The sequence below is a fragment of the Oncorhynchus clarkii genome, chromosome 3 (genome assembly GCF_045791955.1).
Source record: "Oncorhynchus clarkii lewisi isolate Uvic-CL-2024 chromosome 3, UVic_Ocla_1.0, whole genome shotgun sequence".
In the NCBI taxonomy this organism is placed as follows: domain Eukaryota; kingdom Metazoa; phylum Chordata; class Actinopteri; order Salmoniformes; family Salmonidae; genus Oncorhynchus; species Oncorhynchus clarkii.
Window position 1 is genome coordinate 26,314,110 of NC_092149.1, and position 27,415 is coordinate 26,341,524.

Here is a 27,415-nt window from a genome sequence, read left to right on the forward strand (position 1 = left end):
GACACCTTGACAGTGAATGAATGTCAAGATTTCAGCTTTGTCAACCAACAGTAAATTGTCTCCCCCCTCCACATTGAATGAGCTCACCTTTGAGACCATGTACATTCTATATCAGGGACTGTCCTTCTACTTACGCCATTTGATTCTTGTCCATTTTTTGGTCTCACCTTCCTCCACATTTCTTTAATCTCCATTCCTCCGACTGATTTACAACTTACAATGACTGTGGTTTCTAAACTGGGAGACATTTATTAGTAGTAGTTCATATTTGGGGGTGGACTTTAAGAGGGGATGTTTCATGTCCATAGTAGCAATAACAGTGTGTGTGTTTGTGTGTGTTTGTGTAAGAGAGATAGTTAGAGTGGGAACACATTGTGCATGTGTGTGTCAGAGAGAAAGTGTGTGTGAGCGTTTGAGATAGATTTTGACAGACACACGGAGTTGAATAATAGGTTTAGAGGCCTTGGTCAGTGGAGGAGTCTTAAAATAGGTTAGAGGAGCGGCATAGGAGATGGGAGTTGCCAACCTTTCCATCAAGTATAAAACCACCCACCCTATGATAATCTGAGTTTGCCCTTTCTCTGTCCGTCCATCTCTCTCCCTATCTCCTTCTGGGCTCCAACTCATCCTCCTTGAACCCTTCTCCAGAAAGACATCCAGGTTAATTTCTTTGCCTCGTGAGCCTAACCAAACACCGGCAATATGGAGGCCATCAAGAAGAAGATGCTGATGCTGAAGATGGATAAGGAGACTGCTCTGGAAGCGTCTGACCAGTCCGAGATTGACAAAAAGGCAGCTGAGGATAAGAGCAAGCAGGTGGGGTCACCTATCCTAGCTTAGCCTAGCCTAGTATTTTCCGTATAATTCTAGTTAGTAATTAATTAGGTGATGCTAACTCACACACAGTTGATTAACTTTGCTAACATAAGTAGCCCAACAATTGCTAAGATGCTAATCATACCTTGGTTAGGGGAGGTCAACTGAAGGTTAATCTTGAGGCCTTACAATAGAGCTCAAATTCAAAATTGGTCTGTTAATGCTGAATTGAATAATCATTACCTAGAGAAGGCAAGCAACCTATGCTCACACTAAATGTTATTAGCAATAAATAACATAAAATATGGCATATACCATATTTATTAACTATGAGTATGTTTTTTGTTTTTACTCAATGTTAACAACATTCAGGGAGTTTAAGTCTGAGTTGTTTGAAGAATGCAAACAAATGATCTTGGTATTTCTACCGAAACGTAGAAACAAATATCAAAATGACAAATCCAAGTTTGACAGCCAGGAGCCTTTATAAAGGCCTAAACTTAATTGACAGATAGTCACAGGAAAAGACAAATGAAGACATTATATCCGGATCCTAAAGTGATCATTGTGTTCCAGAGAGCTCCATAAAACTATATTAAGACCTTGCGTGTGGGTATTCTTCTTGACAGTGACAGCTGTCCTCCTGTCCCCAAGTTGGAATCCAATAGTAGGGTTGGGAACAACGACAAGTACCAGCAATAGTTATACACAGCAGTTCAGGGACGAAGGCTGAGAGCCTGGAGATATTAATACCCACAATGCATTGACACTGTAACCCCTCAACACAGTCATTCGGCTACTCATACTTGTGGATGTTTGGGATCAATTGCTCATCAAAGGCGACCAATCATTATACATAACATTCAAAAATAGTTTTATTCACTAAATAATGAACCAAAGCTGGAAATATGTGCCATCTAACATGATTATTTGCTCTAATCTCCCCAATGACTTCAATGAATGTACTACTGAAATATGTTTTCGGAAAACTTGAGATGTTGACCTCTATTTCTCACATCTTACTGTGTGTGTTTCTTTCCACTCTATAGCCTGGTCTTCACACATCTTGGCTTGTCTGAGTTTCTTCCCTTTAACCATCCTCTCATACTGTATCTCTCCCTCGCTCTATTGTCCTCTCCTCTCCTCACTCTCTCTCCATCTCCTCTCTTTCTGCCTGTTTGTCTCTCTCATTCCCACTCCTCCCTGTCTGTTGTTCTTTCCCTCCGTCAGCATGACGATGCGTTGATCCAGATGCAGAAGAAGCTGAAGGGGACTGAGGATGAGCTGGACAAATATTCTGAGGCCTTGAAGGATGCCCAGGAGAAGCTGGAGGTTGCAGACAAGAAAGCTGCAGATGTAAGTTCCGTTGGCACACCAAACAGCACACCACACAAACTGCCCTCTCACACCTACACATACAAACAAGGCCTCTCTTCCCATCATATTAGTTTCCAACACACAGGTCAGGCCCGCACCCTTTCTCTACCTTATTTAGATCCCTCTCTTCCTATCTGTCCCTTGATAATGATGAAATGGTTTTGTCAGGGAAGCCCTCCCCTGATATAGCACGTCCACCTGCCATACTAATAGCTTGCCTTCTTATGGCAAAGCCCTGAGAAGGCTCTCCCATGCCAAAATACCACAGGGTTTAAAACAGGAGAGGTCAGAATGGTGGGGGCGGAGGAAAGGGGGGGTGGGGGGCCGGGTGTGTGTAAAGGCCATGTCTACACAGACACTGTCATGGGGCGCGATCGTAAATTCACTCAAAATAACTGATGAATTTACGAACGCCCAACACCTGTTCAATGTGGCCGGTGTCAGTAAACATCGGCAAAAAAGCTTAATTAAATTGTTGCCAGCAGCACACGTTACAGTCAGCAACTCTTTTGATAACAGCCAAACCAGCTCTGCTAGTGCGAGTAAAAGGGTCAGAGTGAGGTGTTCTCTCATTTATGTCTGGAAGTAGCTAGCAAGCTACTTAGTGTATGTAAAGTGAATTCCCTGGTATTCAATAGAGCGTCAGCTAGCTTGGGTGCTTGAATGCCGTTGTGAGGTCAGAACGCTCAGATCAACCCTACTCTTTGGCCAGAGATAACAGACAATCTGACAACGCTCTGAATTTATGAACGCCCAGAGCGTACTCTGAGCACTCTTGGGCACTCCAGAGTGAATTTACGAATGCACCCATAGAGACAATGCTGTCAAACCTCCCTGTTGGTAAATACCATGTAGTAGATAGGCCCTGAAAAAGAAAAGCACTAAGAGACCTTGAGAGGAGCCAGAATCCTCAGTGAGGATAAAGATACCACAACATCTATGCCCTGGCTCGTGTGGCATCTCAGACAATCTAATGGCATAATGTCATGACTTGTGGTCTCAGTTGCCAGGACAGAATATCCCTTCAATCTTTAGTTAGTTTCGAGGGACAGAGTCACAACAAGACATTAGTGAGGCAGGAGACATTCACAGTCAGGTGGAGAGATCTACACGTACTGTGGGGGCCATGACAAACCCTGAAGTGTGGCATTCTGTAACCACACAACACAAAGCAAAATGGCCATTCAGGGTCAGCCATAAAATATATACTGCTCCTCCTCCCCCACCAACCGGCAAGCACCACCCCCTGCAGTGGCATTTCAGTGCAAAGCCTCTCGGCATCCAAGAGGGGGTGAAATTGATTTAGACAGGGTGTCACTCTGCATAGCCAGCTGGCTACAAGACCCCCTTCCCCTCTGCTCTGCACCCAATGGGGGATTAGTGCTAATAGTGTCGCCATGTCACTGCTGTTATTACTCCTGTCATCATTGTGTTCCCGGTGACTAGGCAGAGTGTAGTGGGAACGATTAATAACGTTACACCTTCAAACTACTCGGTTTCAAATGTCATTGACACTCCCAGACTGCTGTAATCCACTGTGGAGTCGTGGGGTGTCCACTGCTCCTTTATTTAGGATTAGGGACACGTTTTAAACTATTGGCTTGTTCTTTGTTGAGATAATCTTTCCTGGAACATTGTATTGGGAGATGTGTGGGTGGCACACATTACTTACTCTTCTAATGGAGCTGCTAGTGTTTCCTGACCCTTCATTAAATGACAAGATACATAAGAAACAGGGAAGAGATCAACTGCAGTCTTTTTAACATTGCACTGTCCGCTTAGAGTTACAAAGGCAGATCAGAAGAACTCATCCAGTATCCAATTATCATTTGACTATTTCATTGATTTAAATCATAACTTACATTTAAAATAAAATGCAACGCCACTCGTGATTAATATGTCCCCCAAAAAACTGAACCAGTACCTGGGCTTGATGAGATGATGAATATGACAAGATGTCCTCTGACGCCTAGGATCCTTTAATTCAAAGTCACATTAACCAGCTCCGCAAACTTTATAATGTCAAAATATGTTCAGTACTCACCAAAATAGTTTTGCAGAGCAACTATCGTCATTACTGCCGTTGCGCACGGTATGTACTTCCAAAATATATATATATATTGGGATACAGTGGCGCTGCTGGATCAGCCGACCTGCGCGTGGCAGCAATGAGTGATTTTATTGCAGGTGGCGAAGATGGATTTGGCACACGCGAACTTGGTAAAAAACAATAGATACTTTTTATTCAGACCTTTTTCGAAAGCACATACCGTGCGTAACGGCAGTAATGACGATAGTTGCTCTCCAACTAGTTGTATTTTGACATTATAACATTTGAAACGCTTGTTAATGGGACTTTGAATTTTGAATTTGAATTTAAGGATCCTGGGCGAGAGGAGATATCGTCAAATTCATAATCTCCTCAAACCCAGGTACTGGTTCAGCCAAATACTGGCTAGTATGTGTAATCATGGGAATATCTCGTGCCATTCTCAAGTCCACATACAACTTCACATTTGTTCATGTCAATGAACATCACCCATGGACCATGGTGCACATTTCTGGATATATGGGGCGAAAAGAGTAGTAATACTCAATTTAAGCCATCTCACATCTATTGAATACCAGGGAATGAATCTTTACATACACTAAAACCATAACGTACAACATTTATATCCTTTAAGATGTGTCACCTGAGCATGGGCTAAAAGCAGGGGTTTCAAGCCAACACATTTCACAATTAGCCAGAGCATTACACGGCAGTATGCATCTTCTTTATGCTAAATAAAACCACTCACTGCCTTCCAGTCCAGATAATGGCCTGGCCAGCTGGCATATGCAGCTTGGACAGATGGCCCTGTGAGCTGAGGGCAGCCAGCCAAAAGTGCCTGGAAGAGTTGGGCCATGACAATACACTGCAGACAGGACCTAGACCTATGGTAACAAAAGTAAATCCTGAAGAGTAAAGATATTGCTTCAGATGAACCGTATGACCCACTGGCCACATTGGTCGAATCAACGTTGTTTCCATGTCATTTCAATGAAAGTACGTTCAACCAACGTGCAATAGATAGATGTTGAATTGATGTCTATGCGGTGTGTGGTTATAGCCTGGTCTCATAGACTAGACGTAACATACTAAAGTAAACCCAAGACACTCAAATTAGTATGATATGTTACATTTGGTATGTTTACATAAGACAGATGGTTGCTTAAGGCAAAAACGAAATTAAGGTGGTTGTGAGATCAAATCTCATCACAGACAACTTTATAATTTTAGATAATTAGCAACTTTTCAACTACTTACTACTTTTGAGCTACTTTGAAACTACTTAGCATGTTAGCTAACTCTTCCCCTAACATTACCCCTTTCAGCTAACCCTTCCCCTAACCTTAACACCTTTAGCTCATCCTTCCCCTACCCTTTACCCTTTAAACTAACTACTAAACTTAACCCTAACCAGTAGCCTAGCTAATGTTAGCCAGCTACCTAACATTAGCCACCTAGCTAGACTTTGTAACATATCATATGTTTTGCTAATTCATAACATAGTGTACCGACCCTGGGTTTATAAGCGAGGAAATCGACTCTGCCGCACGAGCATGCTTTTGCGGCACAGTCGATAGCGCGCCGGACCTCGGACTCGAAGGTCGAGGGTTCGAGACCTGCTCCCTGCCTGTTTCATTACACTGGTGTCAGAAGTGGTCGGACCTTGCATCCACAACAGTGCGTGTGCTTGGCCGGTGAATGCGTTCCTGTAAGACGTAGAGTCGCAAGCAAGCGCGAGGACGCGCTCTTTGAAAGGAGGGAGTAGTGTAACGACCCTGGGTTTATAAGCGCGGATATCGACTCTGCTGCACGCGCATCTTTTAGAGCATGCGGCACAGTTGATAGCGTGCCGGACCTCGGGCTCGAAGGTCGAGGGTTTGAGACCTGCTCCTTGCTGTTTCATTACAATATTGTACTTTCTGAAAATTCACAACATATTGTATGTTTTGCAAATTCGTAACATATTTTAGATGTTGCTAATTCGTAACATATAATACAAATTGTAATTCATAACATATAATGCGAAATGGGTGACGGACATCCATAAATTGATACATACCATATGGAATTTAACCTTTCATACTAAATGGAGTGTCTCTGATTTACGTACATAATTATACGAAATGTTCTGAGACCAGGTTGAGTTACTAGCTAGCTCTAAATATGACAATTTGTGTTTACTGTTTCATTGTCTTTGCGTTGGAGACCTTTAATTAATTATCATTTGGTTAAAAGTCAAAATTATCCAGGTGGCGGGAATATATAAGGCGTCAGTTCCCCTTTGACAGGGTGGAGTAGACCGGAAGCGTGCTGTCTGCTGAAATAAGGAAGAGAACGAGGCAACTGAGCAGTGGAGGGAGAGAGTAACCGTCTTGTTTTGCACAACTTTCCTCCAAATGCTTAGCAATTTGCTTATTCATCTTCAATAGACAACTGGAGCCATACATTTTGCTTAAAGGGAAAATCCTACTTGTATTCATCTTGTTGGAACTGCCTTTCGAACCTATAGCATTTACTTTAGCCGCTAGCTAACGACGCTGTCTCACTGTGTCCATTGACACATCGAGGTGAAAACTTTGATTTACAATTTTTAGGCTAGTCTATGATTCATTCGCCATAGTTATCAATCGAACTACTTGACGTTGTTATGCACATTACATTTGTCTGCCGGTAAGAATTAATTTAGACTAAGCTGACAACAGTGTTGAGCAACGTTAGATTGAAAGAAACGAAGCTCTGTTCTAATTTCCAGTTTGGACTCGTTGACGGGGCGTTGGTTTGTCTGTTCGGGAAAACATCGCATCGGGAACGACGTTTGCCAGCTTGCAACCAATCCGACTGGAACGACTAACGTTAGCATCCTGCACGAGCTAGTTATTAGAAACGCGTTTTCAATCTTTGCAAGTTAGCTAACAAATTAAGTCGACTGAAGAAAATGGCCAATAGCATCGAGGCAGTGAAGCGAAAAATTAAAGTTTTGCAGCAACAGGCGGATGAAGCCGAGGAAAGAGCTGAGACTTTGCAAAGACAGGTTGAAGAGGAGAAGCGGTCAAGGGAACAGGTAACGTTGCAATAACATTCCGGTATCTGCCAACGTTAGGCTTTGACTTATCCAGGTGCAAGTTACAGGTCTTAGATGCATTGATTTGTTACGCTATGGCAACTTTCCAGTACAGTTTGAACTGAACCCCCTACCCTAGTCAGTTGTCTGGATGGCTACGGTTAGCACCTATTGTCGGTTTCTTCCGCTGGCTCAGTCCAATAGCCTCATATTGGAGCTGAAAAAGGTTTGACAAATTCGTGCTAAATCAGATACCCAGCTACCTGGAGTTGGGCGTCCTCATAGCGAGAGAAGACATCATGGATATAACCAGTTTTAGCATGGCCATTGTCATTTTAAAGTAGTCAATTGGGTGGGGATTACTATGGATTGGGAGCAATCATCCAATGATCAGCACATTGTATTCAAATTGGGTGTGATGGTTTGTAAATGGATTGAAGATATAACAGCCATCAAGAGGCCACAATAAATGACTTAGACACTATTTGGTTCAGGACTCCAGCACTACAATATTGGCTTTCCAATTGTTTTTAAACACAAGAAGAAAAGTGACTACTTTTTAAAATGGATATGTGTAACCGATGTGAAATGGCTAGCTAGTTAGTGGGGTGCTCACTAATAGTTTCAATCGGTGACATCACTTGCTCAGATACCTTGTCGTTGTTCCCCTTGCTCTGCAAGGGACGTGGCTTTTGTGGAGCGATGGGTAACGATGCTTTGAGGGTGGCTGTTGATGTGTGCAGAGGGTCCCTGGTTTGAGCCCAGTTAAGGGTGAGGAGAAGGACAGAAGCTATACTGTTACATTGGTGCCGTGACCTGGACCACTGGTTGCTGCGGAAAAGGGGGTCAGTGTAACGGATGTGGATTCGAGTCCAGGTAGGGGCGAGCAGAGGGACAGAAGCTATACTGTTACATATGGTTTCAATAGATTACATGTAAAAAATAAAAAAAAACACTTTTAAACATATTGAACCTTTATTTATCTAGACAAGTCAGTTAAGAACAAATTCTTATTTATAATTATGACATATCGGGGAACAGTGGTTAACTCCCTTGTTCAGGGGCAGAACTGCAGACTTGTACCTCGTCAGCTCAGGGATTCGATCCTGCAACCTTTCAGTTACTGGCCTGATGCTCGAATCACTTAGCTGACCACTTTACGAACGACGTGCACCTCGTTGGGGCAGAAGTTAGCTTGTTGTTGTTCTGGATGGCCAAATTGCTGACAAGAATGACAAACCGCCATGTGGGGAATCGTAAGTGGCTTGTTTCATGTTCTTGATACCATGTCTTGTTTTGAGGTGTTCATGTCAATGGTAATATGTCTGAAATTAGCTAGCTAACCAAAAATCTATAACAATGTATTTGAGACAAGTTCTCATTGTGCACATGTATTTGTTTTCAAAAATCATTGGAGACCAAATATAGCTTACATGTTGTCAACAATCTAAGCCAACCCAGTCTGTTTTGTCCCATAGTTGTGCATTTTTGTTGGCAAACAACCAACCCGTCTATGGCGCAGCCCATGCTGTTGCAGACACTATAATGGCACAGATACAAAGATGGGTCCTCGATCCATCTCTATGGGCGTCCTGCATTTCCAATTATCTTAAGAATAATTGTACCCAAAGGTCTTTGCGTCTTTCATTGATTTGGTGTTTTATTTGTGCAATGCTAATTCCAAGATGAAAGTTGGTCAAATGCTTTGAATAGTTTGTATTTCAGTTGTCCCTGCATTTCCCCACTCACTAGAATTTCAAATGCTTGGCCCTCAACAACTTGCCAAATTCCTCTAAGCTCACTAGTAGCTAGTGATGTAAGTGCCTGGGTTGCCACACAGTGCAACATTTATTGCGGTTTTATGGCGCACTACTTTGGCCCAGGCCCCAGTTGTAATTGTATGGTGTAATTCTGTGGTTAAATTCGAGGATAACTTGGTCAAACGCAGATGATACAAAGCCGTATGGTTTTCTCCTTTCATCTCATGATAAAACTCTTACAAGACATGAATGCTGTCACTGATATGCGCTCAGCATCTTTTTCAAGGAGCTATTTGGAGCAAAACAAATGCAACACAATAATTGTATATATATGGCCATTCCATAGCATTTGACTGCAATAAATAGCCTACACAGTGGACAGTCAGTTTTTAAAATGAGGGTCTCTTGGTCAACAGTTATACTCTAGCACAGAGGCCTGCTTTGGAAGCGGGTGAGACAGAACGCACGGCTCCCGTGGAGTCATTCTACTATTGTGCACAGGAAGTGTGGTTGCCAACTGATTGTGATGGGGCTTTTTTTTGTCAGAGGAAATGACAACTGACAACAAAAATGGTGTGTGTGTTACCTAAGTGGATGACAACCTGACAATGAATGTTTGGCCCTTTTCCCACAGAATAAATCAGGCCTAGTCTGAAGGAGTTGTATCATTCCACCTGTCTGACTCAGCCTTCTGGAAGTCTACAGTATTCAGAAATGCTACTACTCTATTACATAAGCTCCTCTGAAGACTCGGATCATGTTGCATCTTGGTCATACGGTGTGTACAAACACTAAACACCACCAAGCTAACTAGAGACGCCTCATTCTCTAGTCTAGAGCTGAAGTGTTTCTGCGCTACAGTGTTCTCCATAGAGGAATTTGAAGATGCATACACATGCTCCTCAATTCCAATAGTCTAGAATAGTTTATTAATTAGAGGTCGATTTAATTAGGACCGATTGTTATGATAACCTGAAATCAGCCTTTTTGGATGCCGATTACATTGCAATCCACAAGGAGACTGCGTGGCAGGCTGATCAGCTGTTATGTGAGTTTTGGCATAAAAAGGACCTTGTGGCTGCAAGGATCCAAAGTAAGTTGCTAGCTAGCATTAAACTTATCTTATAAAAAATCTTCATAGTCACTAGTTAACTACACATGGTTGATGATATTACTAGGTTAACTAGCTTGTTCTGCATTGCATATAATTCATTAATTTATCGAATCACAGCTTACTTCGCCAAACGGGTGATTTAACAAAATCAGTCGCAAAAAAAGCACAATCGTTGCACAAATGTACCTAACCAACTACATCAATGCCTTTCTTAAAATCAATACACAAGTCTATTTTTTAAACCTGCATATGTAGTCAAAAAAAATTAATGTCAGCAGCCAATATTAACTAAGGAAAATGTCACTTCTCTTGCGTTCAGTGCAAGCAGAGTCGGGGTATATCCAGCAATTTGGGCCGCCTGGCTCGTTGCGAACTGTGTAAAGACCATTTGTCTGTGTGAAGACCAAGGTTGTGCAATGTAACAGCAATATTTAGACTTAGGGTTGCCACCCGTTCGATAATATACGGAACGGCTCCATATTTCACTGGAAGAATAAACGTTTTGTTTTCAAGATGATAGTTTCTGGATTTGACCATATTAATGACCAAAGGCTTGTATTTCTGTGTGTTTATTATAATTAAGTATATGATTTGATAGAGCAATCTGACTGGTGGTAGGCAGCAGCAGGCTCGTAAGCATTCATTCAAACAGCACTTTCCTGCGTTTGCCAGCAGCTCTTAGCAATGCTTGAAGCACAGTGCTGTTAATGACTTCAAGCCTATCAACTCCTGAGATTAGGCTGGCAATACTAAAGTGCCTATAAGAACATCCAATAGTCAAAGGTCTATGAAATACAAACGGTGTGGAGAGAAATAGTCCTATGACTACAACCTAAAATTTCTTAACTGGGAATATTGAAGACTCATCTTAAAAGGAACCACCAAGCTTTTTTACATGGCACATATTGCACTTTTACTTCTCCAACACTGTTTTACATTATTTAAACCAAATTGAACATGTTTCATTATTTATTTGAGACTAAATTGAAAAATCATAATCGGTCGACCTCTAATATTAATTCATACATCCACCACCATGGCTGCAAAATACCACCTCCAGAATGTGCTTGGTCAGACAGGAAGTAGATAACTAATAGCACTCTTCATTTAGTGGCCGAGGAATATTTCAAGGGTGCGAGTGGTCCGGAGGGGGTGCCGTTGAGGGTGTGCCGATTTGCATATCTCTATGGCGCTAGCCTACGTTGGTGAGAGGGCCATTCTTCGTAAAGGCTGTCAAACACTTGCATGCCAGTGCCATGGCAACCGGGGTTTGTCTGTGCTCCAAAGTCGTTCTTTCATGCAGCCACAGCAGGTTGTGTTTGTGTGTAGTAGGGGTAGTTAATCAAGTGTTGCTGTATACATCTACATCTCAAAGGTGCTGTCATTGCTTATGCACCCCTTCTGTTTTTAGTTTGGTGTTCTATGTGTCTCAATATACTCCTGGGCAGTATTTGAAAACATAGTTTAGCAACTGACCATGGAGGTATTACAAGTAAGACAGTCCTAATCCTCAATGTGCTTTGCAGTATATACTGAGCTGTGTCAGTGTTGGCCTCCTTCTGGTCCATCTTCTGATCTGCTCATCTGGTTGTGGCTATCTAAGGCTTAATACGCCTCCTATCCTTCTCTCACTGCTCTTTGTCTTCCGCTTTCTCTGACACTGCATTATTCCTCTGCTCCAAGGCATGGAGAGAGAACAGCCAGGCTACTCTCTACAAGGCACTAAAACATTTATTCACTAAGTGCTTTAACCTTCCCCTCATCCGTCTCTGTGCATTCTCTTCCTTGCTTTTCCATACCCGACCCACCCAGGGTAGGCAGCACAGTCATCTAGGCTGGTGTGCCCAATTAGTGCGATTCGTGGCCACATCAATTGGGGAGAGATTTGCTGTGTGCATTAGTGTATCCAACTCTTGTGGGGATGAAATGTGATGGGTTGGTGTCCATTACAAAGACTGAGAGCACACTCCCACTTTCCCAGCTCTGTTCCAGTTCAGTGGAGAGTGCTGCTTCTCTCTCACCCATGCATACAGGCTGAGGGAGAGGTGTGTCCTTTAACAGGCCTGTGTGTGTGAGTATAACTGCTGGTTGTTATGTCATAGTAACTCTCACTCTACCAGTGTTGTGGGATTGTAGGCTACTTCACTCTGTAATCCTTCTCTATATCAAAGGTTGAGGTGGTGTGCTTATGGTGTACATTACTTCTCAATAACTTCTGTCCCCATCCAGGCTGAGGCTGAGGTGGCCTCTCTGAACAGGCGTATCCAGCTGGTTGAGGAGGAGTTGGACAGGGCCCAGGAGAGACTGGCCACCGCTCTGCAGAAACTGGAGGAAGCAGAGAAAGCTGCAGATGAGAGCGAGAGGTGTGTGTTTTTTGAATGGGTGAAGGTGGGGCGGTGTTCAGTCCTCACCGGGTCAACTCACTTCCTCTGATGCCACTTCCTGTTTCTCTAAGCGGGAGACTTTTGACTTCCTGTCAGGGTTTTAAAGCAGATGGGATGTGGGAGAAGGTCATTGGTGGATGTGAGCTGGAAGTAGCCTATTTGAGGGTGTACCCTGTGGGTAATGAACAGGTTTATGTATATAGGCTAGGGCTCTCTCTCACACACACACACACACACACTGCCCCCTGACCTCCTTGTATCAGTGCTCCTCCTCCGATCTCGCCTGCATTATAAGGTCCTGACACCACATATCAGCAGAGAAGAGCTGTAGAGTTAGTTTGCCACCAGACTATACAGAGATATCAGCTTACGGTTTCTTTCCTACAAAATTTCCTGTTTAGAAAGCTAAGGCCTGCAATACACTGTAATGTGGTTATTAAGGCCTAAACACTTTTGACACTCATGCCCGTCTTTCTCGCTCTACCTCCCTTTCTCTCAGGGGTATGAAGGTGATTGAGAACAGGGCCTCCAAGGATGAGGAGAAGATGGAGATGCAGGAGATCCAGCTGAAGGAGGCCAAGCACATCGCTGAGGAGGCTGACCGCAAGTATGAGGAGGTGAGCTCATCAGACCCCCCCCCCCCCCCAAACACACACGTCACACATCTAGGACAAGGCTCTGATGTGGCTTCTGAAGAAGTCTTGGACCATGCATCACCACTTCTTTCGTTCTCTCATTCTCTTGCTCTTTTCAAATGTTTTACTTCCTTTGCTCTCTGCCTCCTCTCTACCCCTACAGGTGGCTCGTAAGCTGGTGATCATTGAGGGTGATCTGGAGCGTACAGAGGAGAGGGCGGAGCTGGCCGAGGGGTGAGTCGCTTTCTCACATTGATGATTTTATATATATCAGTGTACCTCTCACCTACACACTGCATCTGCTTAAGCTTGTAGCAGAACACACACCCACCAGTTCCCTCACTCTTACACTGCAGAAGTAAGTTTAAAGCCACAATGGGTTTCAGCCATATGTTTGCATGGCGTTACTTAACTGGCCCCAACACGGCATTGCCTGACTGCATGACGCATTCACTCTAGTTACTTTAGTAGGAACTGCACATCCACTTTTATGTTACTTTTACATGTTTTGAAGATTTGTTGTTACCTAACAGTGAACTGGAGGTGCTTATGTTTATCTGCTGCATTCACTAAGCAACAGAACGATACTGTTACTTTTGTAATTACCTGTAGTATAGCTGAAATATGTATTCAAATGTCTGCTAGCACTACACTGGACTAGCACGTTATCATTAGCATAAAAGTGGGAATGCCTTAACAGTACCATGACGATATCCAATCTGTCCTCTCCCGGTGTGTGTGCGTGCGTGCATGTGTCGTGGGTTTACCATACCGACATGTCCCTTTGTCGGTTACCATCTTCTCTTTCCCTCTATCTTGTCTACTTCTGTCCATTTTCTCTCATTCTTTCGCTCTTTCTGCATGCGCTTCTGCGTCATGTGACCCCCCCCCCCCCCCACTCTCACTAACAGCAACGCCCGGAGGTTGGAGGAGCAGCTGAGGGGTTTCGACCAATCACTGAAGAGCCTGCAGGCCTCTGAGGACAAGGTACTTTCTCCCTGTTCTTACCAACTACAGGACAGAATGGTGCCTTATGGGGACCCTCGACGGGTCTGATTACAGACGTCCATAACCACAACCCTCTGAACCTGGTTTGTGAGAACCAGGAATGCTCACAGGGATTTTCAGTCCTCCTACGCTCGCTAACATAAATTCCTGCGTTCATCTGGCTGCATGACTGACCGCTGTAATTGTATAGCTGCTGCCTCCGCGATCCTCTCCCCTTCTCGTGTGTGCTCATTTTTACTTCTCAAACTCTCTGCATATCATCCGCATGAATTTATACAGCTTTATCGAGACCTACAGGCGGTCCATATTCCAAGTTTACTAAGAGTATTTGACCACAAACATTTTCCCTTGGTTTATCAGGGATTTGTATGATAAGTCTATGCTTTGTATTGTTGGGATATTATTTAGTTTGTAGCAGAATGGCCATGCTCTGGGTCCCATTCCTCCGAGGTTAAAGTTCATGCCTTTCTCTCCTTGTTTTTCTCTTTGTAAATCTGTCTGTTGTCTCTACCCCCACCCTCTAATTCCCCTGTTCATTGTCACATCTTTTCTTTACCCCCCCACCTTATCCATTGACCTTTGTCCTCATTTTCCTCACGCCCTCTCCTACCCACCCTCTTCCTCATCCCTCTATTCCTACACCCTGTTAAAACCCCAACCCCAAATGAACCGCAAACTAAAAACTAAATACTGCAGCAAATGCGCCGAGTTGGAGGAGGAGCTGAAAAATGTCAGCAATAACTTAAAGTCCCTGGAAGCCCAAGCTGAGAAGGTAGGAGGGAGGGAGGGAAAACCCCTGCATGTTGTTTGGAACTGAACGTAACTGCACCCAGGCCAGTCCTGGAGACAACTACAGGTCCATTGACCACCTAAAGCCCTCCAAAGCCTTATTGAACTGAAATGAGGGGAATGGAAAATGAGTGTTGCTGGTGAATGTCTTTAACTACAATATGATGACCATAACCCTGGATGTTGTGCATAACCTGAATTTGAAATGTTTGGTTTCCTTTGAGAAGGGATAAGTATTCTCTAATGTTTTAATAAGCATGTGTACTGGTATATGCTATAGAATGCTTGTCTTTAGTCTATAATGCCATGTGTAATCAGCTTAATTCATCAAAGTAGAGGCAGACCTGTTTGTCTTGTAATGGTGTCTGGCATTGTCACGCCCACAGCCTCAGCAAGTCGGTTGTGTTTCAGACATCCCCCAGAACCGGTTTGGTTCCTGCTCCCGTAACCACATGCATGTGCACCATAAGCTGATCTGTTTGAATGAACCGACCGATTTTTAAACTGCCAGCATCACAAATTCCCAGTCAACCACAAAGTCAGACGTTAGATTGCCTGGAATGTAGACAAGTACTCTAACAGCTCTAGAAGGCTCGCCAACCCGGAGGAAAATCCAGACACACAGATGTTCTCTCCTGTTGCCATTAAAGTGGAACGAGGAAGTACATATGAGCAGGCATCAAAACCAGCTCACTGGGGACTCCTCAATCCTGAACATCCATTTCTTTCTCCCATCTGAAGGGGCCCAGGACTGGTTCTAACTAAGGTGTTTCAGGGCAGGGAGGGAGTCTGCATGGTGGTTGTCTGCTGTGGTGTAATCCTTAAGGTCTTCTGGATAAGAGGCCACACCCTGACTTTGCAGCTGCAAGAATGCAAACCCACATCTGGCGTAACACCCCCCCCCCCCCCCTCTAGGGTGATGACACTGTACTGCACAACACCAGTGCTCTGTAGCTCAGAGAAAGAGGCCTTTTCAGCAAACTCCCATTGCCAAACGAGTGTCTGTCAATGATGTCATCTGACGAGAAGCCTGTTTTTGTTTTCATTCTTCTTTTTCTCCCACCCGAACTAGCGGCATTGAAAGCTGCACAGATAGAAAAACTGTCCATCTCTAACTCCTCAGGCATGTTGAGTCACACGATCAGTCTACACACCTTCTCTCAAAAGCTTCACAGCTTGATGAGCCCATGCCTTCCCACTCGGTCCGCACGAAGGTGGTAGAAAATATATTTATAACTAACCAAAGAGTTTATCTGTGTCGTTTAGTGGGAGCAAATTAAGCATAGTGGGCAGAACAAGCAAGGAGGTGGGCCAAACACGAACTAGTGAGATCCTATTGGTGCGTTGTAGCATATTTCCATTAGGGAATGCTCCCTTTGAAGTGCGCATGTGCACAAGCTCAATTCGACCTTGCACTCTCAACAATGCATGTTTTTAACTTTGGCAAAGCGTCAGGTCTCTAAAACGTTGTGCACTGTGTCCATAACAGATTCTAGTTTTGGGTACAAATGTCGGCCCAGCTTCACCTAGTTCCATCCTCTCACTAACCTTGACTGGACTTCCTCTCGCTACCATATTTGGTGGTGAACATTCTAAACGGATAGCCCCGCGACTTGTCTGGGTTACCCCTTCTGTCTGTGGTGGTAGAGTTGCCACTGGCAACCTGTTTCGACTCAAATCCTCATAGTACAGCAGTCACAGTCAAAAGCTTATGAGCAGGCTGAGTACTCAAAAGGAATGAGGAATAAGAATCTGTTTCTCCTAATTGTAGGCCAACCCCCTTCCCAGGGGGTTTCTTTGCAGGTCAGTATCTGTTCCTAATTAGTCGCAGATGTCCAGCCATGTTACTACTACATGACAGAAGAATCATGGCTGTTCTATGCGAACGCGCTGATGTTGTGCTGTCCTGAATAAGCCCGAGGACTCCCTAGTGTCCCAAACATGTGGTTCTCTGATTAGCTTTTCTCTTCCTTTGTCCCCTACAGTACTCCCAGAAAGAGGACAAGTATGAGGAGGAGATCAAGATCCTGACCGACAAACTCAAAGAGGTGAGATTCCCCGGAAACGCCTATCATGAATCTCTGAATGGTTGACTGATGCTGTGGTATGTGCCTGTATTGCTGTGGTGGGGGGTTTAATAAACGTGTTACTTTCCCATAGGCTGAAACCCGTGCTGAGTTTGCTGAGAGATCAGTGGCCAAACTGGAAAAGACCATTGATGACCTGGAAGGTAGGACTCTCACTCTCCACATTGTTGTAATTCACAGTACTGTTATGAGGTGTTATAAACTGTACTCTCCCTCCTGTGCCCTCTCTCTGGCTTTGTCTTTCTCTCATCCCTCTTGGCGTATATCTCTCCTCATCCCTTTCTCCTCTCCCCCTCTGTGCTCCCACAGATGAGCTCTATGCACAGAAATTGAAGTACAAAGCCATTAGTGAGGAGTTGGACCATGCCCTCAATGACATGACCTCCATGTAAATACTCATTTAGATGCCTGTTGTGGTGTGGGTTGAACTGGAGTGTGTTAATAACGGTATGATTCAGTAACAGTATGCAGACTGTCATAAGAGGATGGTACAAGTTGAGTTGCTAGGAAACTATTGTAGTGGAATGTGCTCTGGTAGCCTTTGGATGATTGTGCTGGAAAATGTATCGCACTAAACAATGTATTGAGGCATAGTCTACCATGTACACATACCATTTTATTCTGACTCTAGGGATAGATACATTGTAGATGGATACAAGCATATGGTAGCTACAAGTATGTCTCCAGAGACCTTGAGCTTTCCTCTTTCTCGTATCACTCACTTCTGCAAAGTAACGGATGTGAGCTGTCACCTTGGCAACGGCACAAGACACGAACACTGAGACTATGTAGATATGGCTCGCGCACTATCACATGTAACCGTCGACACATGATATTTTTATGGAAATCAATGCCTTTGACTCTAGTCTAGGTCAGGGATTCCATTTGGAACTATTGATTTGCAGCTTGTGTGTATGTTATCTGCTTGTTTGGCAATTTCTTTCAGTCTAATTCAATTACAAGTTTGAGTATCCCAGTCTTCTACTGTAATACACTTAAAGGGCAATTCCGCCACTTTAACCTAATTCATCTCCAGCACCAAACCAGTGTCTAAATATGTGAAAATGGTGCAATTCTCTGATCTGTGGTTAAGGTCCTAAAACAAATGATGCTTCTCATCACAGGATTAATCAAAGTAAAACACACCAGTGAGTTTCTAGCCCACGGGAGTATTTTCTTGATTTCCACGTCACCATAAATCTCATTGTTTGACAATCACTTAACTTTTGATATCATCGGGTAGAACTAACATTTTGAACAACTTAAATGCGCTGTTTTCACATGTTGACACTGGTGTTGTGCTGGAGATAATGAAAACGAGGCTGAAAAATTGGTGGAGTTGCCCTTAAACTCCGGTCATGCATGGTGTGTTTTGGAGTCGCATGGATTGCAGGCTTGCTGTGAGTTTACACCCCCATGACAACAATAACCATGGTGTGTCAGGATTATTTGACGTGTTAAATTTCCATTGCTCCGTCTCTATTTCAGATAAATTGGACTCGTTAGATTTCTGGAAAACCCAGTACTCTGAATTCGGTCTGCCTGAACTGCCACAACGGTTGCGTGCTCTCCCCCCCTTTCCTTTCTAGAGAGAAAGAACCAACCCCTCCTCGTAGTCACCAGTGCCTGTCTCTTCTGTTCTCTTTGGACTGTTTTCTCATCTCCCTTTGTCATTGGCCCAGTTGCGGCCAGCACGCTGGCTGAGTTTCTGTGTTACTGTCTTTTTATTGTCCATCTGTCTGGACTCCTTTCCTATCTGTACTGCACTGCTCAGTCTCTGACAAACTTATGTTCACACTGTATTTGTGACTGTCTCTCTGTACCTAATGAAGAGGGGGGAAAAAGAATGCCTCTGCTGTTGTCTGTGCTCTCTATGTTCACTGGTTTTTGGCTGTCCACACTGTCTGGGTTTCATTGGTTTCGCTTCACTATGCATTTTGGCATGGATATGCATCACCAAAGGTGGGTCAGTGTTGTCTGATGCAACAGTGAATCAGTGGGTCAGTGTTGTCTGATGCAACAGTGAATGTTAGGCTAGATTTTGCTGCACTTCTTGAATTGGCACCAAAGGCATAACATCCTCAGACACACATACATTTTGGAAATATGTCCTGGTGATCACTCAAAGACGATCCAGTATTGCGGACCAGGTTTGTGTAATCCTAGATTACAGGTGGAACAGACCCTTACCTTTCTCATGATCACCCTTCTGAGTCACGTCTTATGAAGTGACCCAAAAGAGGAAAGCTCAAAACAGATTTTCAGGTGAATTATTACGTTGTCAGAGAACTAAGTATAGAAACTTGCAAATATAGAATTTTTTCATTTGTAAAATAACCTAAAAGATATGCTGGTAGCACATTAACCTGGTCAGTGCACTAATTATTGAAGTTGTGCAATTATTGTATTTTTAATGTGACCTGGTGTCAGGAATGTTTATTATTTGTAGATAAATTTACTCCTCCTTGTTACTGAAGCAGAAAAGCCTGTAATAGTGACTAGCTCAGTCAGCGTTGGTATTCCAAACACTGTCAGTACACACAGCATTGTCATTGTACAGCTAACTGAGCTAGCTACAGTAAGTAGTTTGACAAGATGCCTAAAATGGACTATTCAATGACATCAAAATGACATGCCTGTGGTTGCACAAAATGAGTCGAATGAGCAGTGACTGTCATAATGCAAGATATTAACTTGGTAATTATTGACTTAAATCTACAGAATTCATTACACACCCATAACTAAATGCACAACCTTTTATTACAGTCTTATGTTTGCTATCTTGGCATAAATGCATTAGGGGTGGGATAATATTGCCATAGCATAATTATAGCCAATCACAATATTCAATGGTACCATTTTGTATAAAGTTACTGCTGAGATTTTTGCAACAGTTTGGTTTTGAAATGAAGACCAAAGCTTTTTTTTTAAAGTTCTTGACATCTGCAGTTCCAACAATTAGTCACCCCACCACTGTTTTGGTAAAGGGGTGAGGCTGGGCCTCCCGAGTGGCACAGTGGTCTAAGGCTAGAGATCCTGGTTCGAGTCCAGGCTCTGTCACAGCGACCGGGAGACCCATGGGGTGGTGTGCAATTGGCCCAGCGTTGTCCGGGTTAGGGGAGTGTTTGACCAGCCGTGATGTCCTTGTCCCATCTCGCTCTAGCGACTCCAGTGGCGGGCTGGGCGCATGCACGCTCGCCAGGTGTACAGCGTTTCCTCTGACACATTGGTGCGGCTGGCTTCCGGGTTAAGCGGGTATTGTGTTAACCTCTAGCGTCGAGCAATCCCGTATCCGGGAGCGTAATCATAGCCTCAAGCTCATTAGCATAACGCAACGTTAACTATTCATGAAAATCGCAAATTAAATGAAATAAATATATTGGCTCACAAGCTTAGCCTTTTGTTAACAACACTGTCATCTCAGATTTTCAAAATATGCTTTTCAACCATAGCTACACAAGCATTTGTGTAAGAGTATTGATAGCTAGCATAGCATTAAGCCTAGCATTCAGCAGGCAACATTTTCACAAAAACAAGAAAAGCATTCAAATAAAATAATTTACCTTTGAAGAACTTCGGATGTTTTCAATGAGGAGACTCAGTTAGATAGCAAATGTTTAGTTTTTCCAAAAATATTATTTGTGTAGGAGAAATTGCTCCGTTTTGTTCATCACGTTTGGCTAAGAAAAAAAAAAAGAATTCAGTCATTACAACGCCAAACTTTTTTCCAAATTAACTCCATAATATCGACAGAAACATGGCAAACGTTGTTTAGAATCAATCCTCAAGGTGTTTTTCACATCTATTCGATGATAAATCATTCGTGGCAGTTTGGTTTCTCCTCTGAACCAAATGGAAAAATGCACGCAGCTGGAGATTACGCAATCATTTCGACGGAGGACACCAAGCGGGCACCTGGTAAATGTAGTCTCTTATGGTCAATCTTCCAATGATATGCCTACAAATGCGTCACAATGCTGCAGACACCTTGGGGAAACGACAAAGTGTAGGCTCATTCCTGCCGCATTCACAGCCATATAAGGAGACATTGGAACACAGCGCATTCAAAATCTGGGGCACTTCCTGTGAAATTTCATCTTGGTTTCGCCTGTAGCGTTAGTTCTGTGGCACTCACAGACAATATCTTTGCAGTTTTGGAAACGTTAGTGTTTTCCTTCCAAAGCTGTCAATTATATGCGTAGTCTAGCATCTTTTCGTGACAAAATATCTTGTTTAAAACGGGAAAGTTTTTTTTTTATCCAAAAATTAAAAGAGCGCCCCATAATGCATAACTGGTTAAGAAGCAGTGCGGCTTGGCTGGGTTGTGTTTTGGAGGGCTCACGACCATCGCCTCTCCCGAGTCCATACGGGAGTTGCAGCCACGGGACAAGGCTAACTTACCACTTGCATACCACGAAAAAGGGGTAATAAAATAAAGGGATGAGGTTGGAGAAATGCAACCACTTTCAAAATCATAAGAACGAGCGATGGACGGACTGACCAGCCATGATATAAAAATCATAGTTTTGACCATGTTTTGGGGCTTTACAGTGGCTATTTACAATTACATTGTTTGTAAACAATGGAGTAAAACAAGCTTGTATTTTGGGTTCTGATGGGGTATGGCAGTTGGACTAAGCTCATGAGGCATTCATAAGTTCTATTCTTCAATAATCAATAGGTTTAGCCTATCAATTTTAAAAGTCCAAAAAATGTATGTAGAAATCGCAGATTGACAGAATAAGCATTACTAACATTGCCATAAAGTCTTGGTATATCAATATCATTCAGCCATTCCATAAAGAAATCACAAGACCCACAACTAAAATAAAGTTGTATCAAATTTCCCCCACAAGGCAGGTTACCCACATTTCAGTAGAGATAAATGGTGTCTGTTAAATATATATTGGGCTACTTCTTTTTGTTTTGTAGATAATAAGTAAATTATTTATTACCATCCAGGGAAGAAAGACTGACCCCCCCCCCCCAAATTGGTACCAATTACTTCTAATACACCAGATGTATGCCCTTGAACAGTCCTTGAATTTCTTTTAATCGCTCACAACAACATAAGTTAGTTCTAATGGCAGCCTGCAGTACCCCGGTCGGCCTTCAACTTGAGTTACTCGATGAGGAGGGCAGCACTGAGCTAGCCTGCAACGTCTCTTCCTGGACTAGCACAAATTGCGCGTGCTATGTCTCAATGAGATGCCATCTTAACCGACTTCATTTGACTTCGATGCACTATTGAGTCTTCACATAGAAATCAATGTTGTCAAGTGATTGATGGCTTTGTACGTACATATACAGTACAAAGACAAGACAAACTATGAAATGACACACTTGGAATCATGTAGTAACCAAAAAGTGTTATATATTTTATATTTGAGATTCCTCAAAGTAGCCACCCGTTGCCTTGACAGCTTTGCGAACTCTTTGCATTCTCTCAACCAGCTTCACCTGGAATGATTTTCCAATGGTCTTGAAGGACTTCCCACACATGCTAAACACTTGTTGGCTGCTTTTCCTTCACTCTGCTGTCCAACTCATCCCAAACCATCTGAATTGGGTTGAGGTCGGTTGATTGTGGAGGCCAGGTCATCTGATGCAGCACTCCCATCAGTCTCCTTGGTCAAATAGCCCTTCAACAGCCTGGAGGTGTGTTGGGTCATTTGTCCTGTCTGCGCATCACTGCAGAATGTGGTAGCTGTGCTGGTTAATTGTGCCTTGAATTCTAAATAAATCACTGACTGTTACTAGCAAAGCACCCCCACATCTCACCACCTCCATGTTTCACGGTGGAAACCACATATGTGCAGATCTTTTCAGCTACTCTACGTCTAACAAAGACATGGCGGTTGGAACCAAAAATAACATTTGGACTCATCAGACCAAATGACTGATTTCCACCTGTCAAATGTCCATTGCTTGTTTGTTTTTTTGTTGGCCCAAGCAAGTCTTATTGGTGTCCTTTTAGTAGTGGTTTCTTTGCAGCAATTTGACCATGAAGGCTTGTTCCACGCCGTCTCCTCTGAACAGTTGATGTTGAGATGTCTGTTACTTGAACTCTGAATAATTTATTTGGGCTGCAATTTGTGCCTGTTAACTCTAATGAACTTCTCCTCTGCAGCAGAGGTAACTCTGGGTCTTCCTTTCCTGTGATGGTCCTCATGAGTCAGTTTCATCATAGGGCTTGGTGGTTTTTGCGACTGCACTTCAACTTTAAAAGTTCTTTAATTTTGCGCCTTGACTGACCTTCCTGTCTTAAAATAAGAGCTGTGTCTTAAAGTTTGAGCTGTTCTTGCCGTAATATGAATTTGGTATTTTACAAAATGGGGCTATCTTCTGTATACCACAAATTATCTTTTGACAAGGCTAACCTGTTAATTGAAACCCATTCCAGGTGACTACCTCATGAAACTGGTTGAGAGAGCTTTGCACACTCTTGGCAGTGATCAAGGGAAAGGGTGGCTACTTTGAAGAATCTCAAATATAAAATATATTTGAACTTTGGTTACTACATGATTCTATGTGTTATTTCATAGTTTTGATGTCTTAACTATTCTACAATGTGAAAATAGAAAAATAAAGAGAAACCCTTGAATGAGTAGATGTGTCAACTTTTGACTGGTATGTATGTATGCATGTAGTCATTGTTTCCATCTAGTGCACCATGACTGTGCTACTGCAATTTAAAATAAAAAAAAATAAAAAAAAAAATATATATATATATATATATATATATAAAAAAATTACGCTGGCTACAAATTTTAAGCAGAAGCTGGCTGAGTGAATACATTGCTAGTTAACTTTGCTAGTATGCCTTTAAAAATATTTTTCTTGTTCAAGCCAGCCAAGATTTCATGGAGGGTCTCTTTTCACTTTAATAAAAAAAGTTTAGCCAACATAGGTCGGTAATTTACTAGCCAAAGGTTGTGATGAATACCAAATAAAGCTACGTGTTGAGAACTAGGCGACGATAGCCATACTAGTATATCAACCAATATACTGTGAATTCAAGTCATATAAATATAACACTTGCTGTCCCATGCAGGCAGTACAAAACGTGTTCATAGCAAGCAAAATTAAACCCCACCTCTGTTGTACTTTCTTACTCTAGCGCTTGGACTTGTTTCCTTACTAGCACGGACCTGATGGCTGCTTTGAGGAATGTTTTTACCAACGTGGTTGTCTTACTTCACTACCTTAAGTTGACAAGTCTGACTACTGTATTGCTTTCCTGTCTGGTCTACCCAAGAAAGCCATTGGTCAACTGCAAAACATACAGAATACTGCAGCACGGGTACTGACCAAGACCAGATGGAGAGCACACATTACCCCGGTTTTAAGGTCTTTGCACTGGCTGCCTGTGAGTTTTGGAATACATTTTTAAGATTCTATTGTTTGTAAATCAATCTGCAATTGTGCACCCCAATACATGTCAGGCATGCTTTTAAGTTATGTACCCAGTAGGTCCCTCAGGTCCTCTGGCACTGGCCTTTTTAATTATACCAAAGCCTAGGACCAAGAGGCATGAAGAGACGGCCTCTAGTTATTATGCCCCCAGCCTTTGGAATAGCCTGCCAGAGAAGCTGTGGATGTATCTAATATCTGTCGTAAAATATTCAGTACTGAGAGAGTCTTGGTCATTTCGTCAAACAATCATCTTTTATTTAATATCGGTTTAATTATTGCAGTGAGACCGTCAGCCCACCAGTCTTAACTGACTGTTAGGCTGAGAGTCTAGCCTTTACAGATGTTGCAGTTTTTTATATAGCTGATACCAAGATTGCTTAGTCAGTCACTTCTAACCTTCCCATAAGCCACCTTGGTTATCTACACAGGATGGTATTTTACTTTGTCTCATCTTCCTGGCATCTGAGAAACTGAGGCATTGTTAACTCTTCCAGGCTCTCTTTCCAGGCTCTCTCTCTCGCGTAAATATTTCAGCTTTTATATATATATTTTTTCTGTAAAGCACATTGCGTTGCATTCCAAGTCTGAAATGTGCTGAAGTAAATACTTGAAGTTGAATGTAAGTCGCTCTGGATAAAGGTGTCTGCTAAAGGCCTAAATTGTAAATGTAGCTGACAGGCCAGACCTTTTTAATGAAATGTTCTAACGTTAGTGTGAGTAGATCTCGTTTTCTGCCATGATCTCGCTCTGTCAGAGCTAAATAAGGCCATGCAGTAGCTCGGGCTGTGTTCATTTTCAAGGTGACTTATACTGTAGTTAAATAGGGAATTATTCTCTGGTGATACCAAACCTCCATAATGTATAGCATACAACACGGCTCTTTGCTCTATGGAGACCTTGTGAATTATGAAGCTATGTCATAGAATTTACCTTAGTCACCCCGGGTTTTGTTTTACAGATTAAGGCTTACATATTTGGTTCTATCACTATATATAGAGAAGTTGTTTTCAAATGTTATGGTTTGGTCTAAGTTCCCCTTTTGAGGTACTGCTAGAATTACCAGGAAGTACTTTCTGATATTTGTTGACCCCTGGTATTAAGGGGGATCTCCAACTTCAACATCTGACCAGGTGCTATACCATCTTTTGGAGTTGTAGAAACAGATGTCTTACTACTTCTGTCAGCTACAGCTGAACTCATTCCTTGAGTTTTTTAATGTATGTGATTTATTGTTTTCAAAGTAGTCATGTACTGATTTGATGCTATCAGGAGGTTTTGTCATGTGGATTGACATGGTTTAGCCCTTGGCGTTGCTCCACTATAGTGTAGTAGACCTCTTAGTAAACTCAAACACCACTTTCAACATCTCAATGTCTTGCCTCCTACGTCCTCATCTCACCACCAGGAGGACCCTTACATTCGTTCTTTCTTTGTGTGATTTACAGATGCGCTAGCCAACGCCAAGGAGGAGAATGTCAACATCCACGCCACCCTGGACAAGACCCTGGAGGACCTCAACAGCTTCTGAGTGGCTACTGGCCCCTCCACCACCTCTTACTGCTCCACCCCCTCACCTCTGGCCCTGTCTCTGTCTGTGCTGGCTGACTGTTTAGCGTGGGGGGGATGTTCATTGTTTTTGGTGAAGGTAGCACTTTCTTCAGTCCACACCTAGCCAAATGTTTCTCCCCAGTAGACCAAAATGGCTGACCGCCCCTCCCACATTCCACCCCAGTATCTGCGGATGCTCTCTGGATGAGCACCCCCCCCCCCTTATTTTTTTTATAGCTTCTTCATAGCTTTCTTTTAGTCTTAAAAGGGCAACATTTACTCAAGCACCCACATCTTAAGTGTCTCACAGGTTTCTAATATTCACATTCCAGCTTAGGTGTGTTTTGAGGCCATTCCTATGATTTTTCTTTGGCTGCTAGCTGTTTTAGTCGTAAGCGTTTTAAATACATCGAGGCTTTTCTCTCTTTCTGATAACCCTTGTTACGGGGATATTTGGTGTCCACTGGGACACATATGAAGGTGGCAAGGGTAAACACTCTTACCTAATTATGTCTCCCTTTTGGAATGGGACCACCATTTTGATCATAAACTCTCCCTCTGTTATCCCCATCTGAACCACTTGCCCTACCAACATATCGCCTCAAACTCTTGTCCCCCTCTAACCACTCACCTTCTGCTGGAACATCCTTACACAAGCACTGCTTTTCTACTGTGCCAATGCCCAGAGGGTCCACAACTGTGCTACCTTTTGTCAAGTATTTTGTGTTAATTTACAAGTAAGGGCTGGGGGGTGACATGTTTATTTCTTAAAAGGGAGAAGTGTTTTGTTTAGTTGCATGACATTTTTGTTTTTATCTGGAGTCGTTTTCCAAAAAGGGCCAATGTCACAAGTTACTGTAAACGGAATGTTTTTTTCCCCCCCAGTTAACTTCCCCCTTCAAGATCAGGAACTGTAATTGTGAATGAGTTGTAGGTCATTGAAGGGATATAAATGTCGTATAGCTTCAGACAGAATTGAATGCAGATATTCTAGCCAATTGCAGCTGTAGACCTCTAAACTAATTGTTATTTTTCCCGATAAGATGTGGGGGAGGGGAGTGATCAGCCAATCACTACGCATTCCACTGCCAAAATGGAAGCATAGGGGCCAATGAATAGGGAGAAGGGACACAAGGGTATTATCTAAACTTATCAGTATAGGCAAAACTTTTTTTTCTGCAAATGAAGTGAACTGCAAACCTTATAAAATTTAAAGAAATAAAAAGTAAAATATTGCATCAAGTTTAACTGGAAATTTTCACTCGACGCCAAGGGTGTAAACATTGTGTTACCAGTAATGTTTTCATTGTAATAATTATGAAAATAAAGAACCACGATTTGTATTGACATTCCAAAATATTTTTTCCCCA

At 42.8% G+C, this 27,415-nt stretch overlaps 1 protein-coding gene across 9 annotated transcripts; it reads left to right on the forward strand.

The window, feature by feature from the left end:
- The first annotated feature begins 568 nt into the window (after positions 1-568).
- On the forward strand, positions 569-27,402 carry LOC139391947 (tropomyosin alpha-3 chain-like). 9 transcript variants are annotated; one of them, XM_071139576.1, is made up of 10 exons: positions 569-816; positions 2,047-2,172; positions 12,408-12,541; positions 13,062-13,179; positions 13,361-13,431; positions 14,902-14,977; positions 16,980-17,042; positions 17,155-17,224; positions 17,391-17,469; positions 18,570-18,928. In XM_071139576.1, the coding sequence occupies exons 1-10, from the start codon at positions 703-705 to the stop codon at positions 18,571-18,573; spliced, it is 855 nt and encodes a 284-aa protein (XP_070995677.1). In that variant the 5' UTR covers positions 569-702; the 3' UTR covers positions 18,574-18,928. The 9 variants fall into 9 exon arrangements, with proteins under 9 accessions (XP_070995677.1, XP_070995669.1, XP_070995662.1 ...); XM_071139568.1 differs by lacking the exon at positions 14,902-14,977 and adding an exon at positions 14,109-14,184 and having other exon boundaries at positions 590-816; positions 18,570-18,755; XM_071139561.1 differs by lacking the exons at positions 14,902-14,977; positions 17,391-17,469; positions 18,570-18,928 and adding exons at positions 14,109-14,184; positions 25,943-27,402 and having other exon boundaries at positions 590-816.
- The last annotated feature ends 13 nt before the right edge of the window (positions 27,403-27,415 follow it).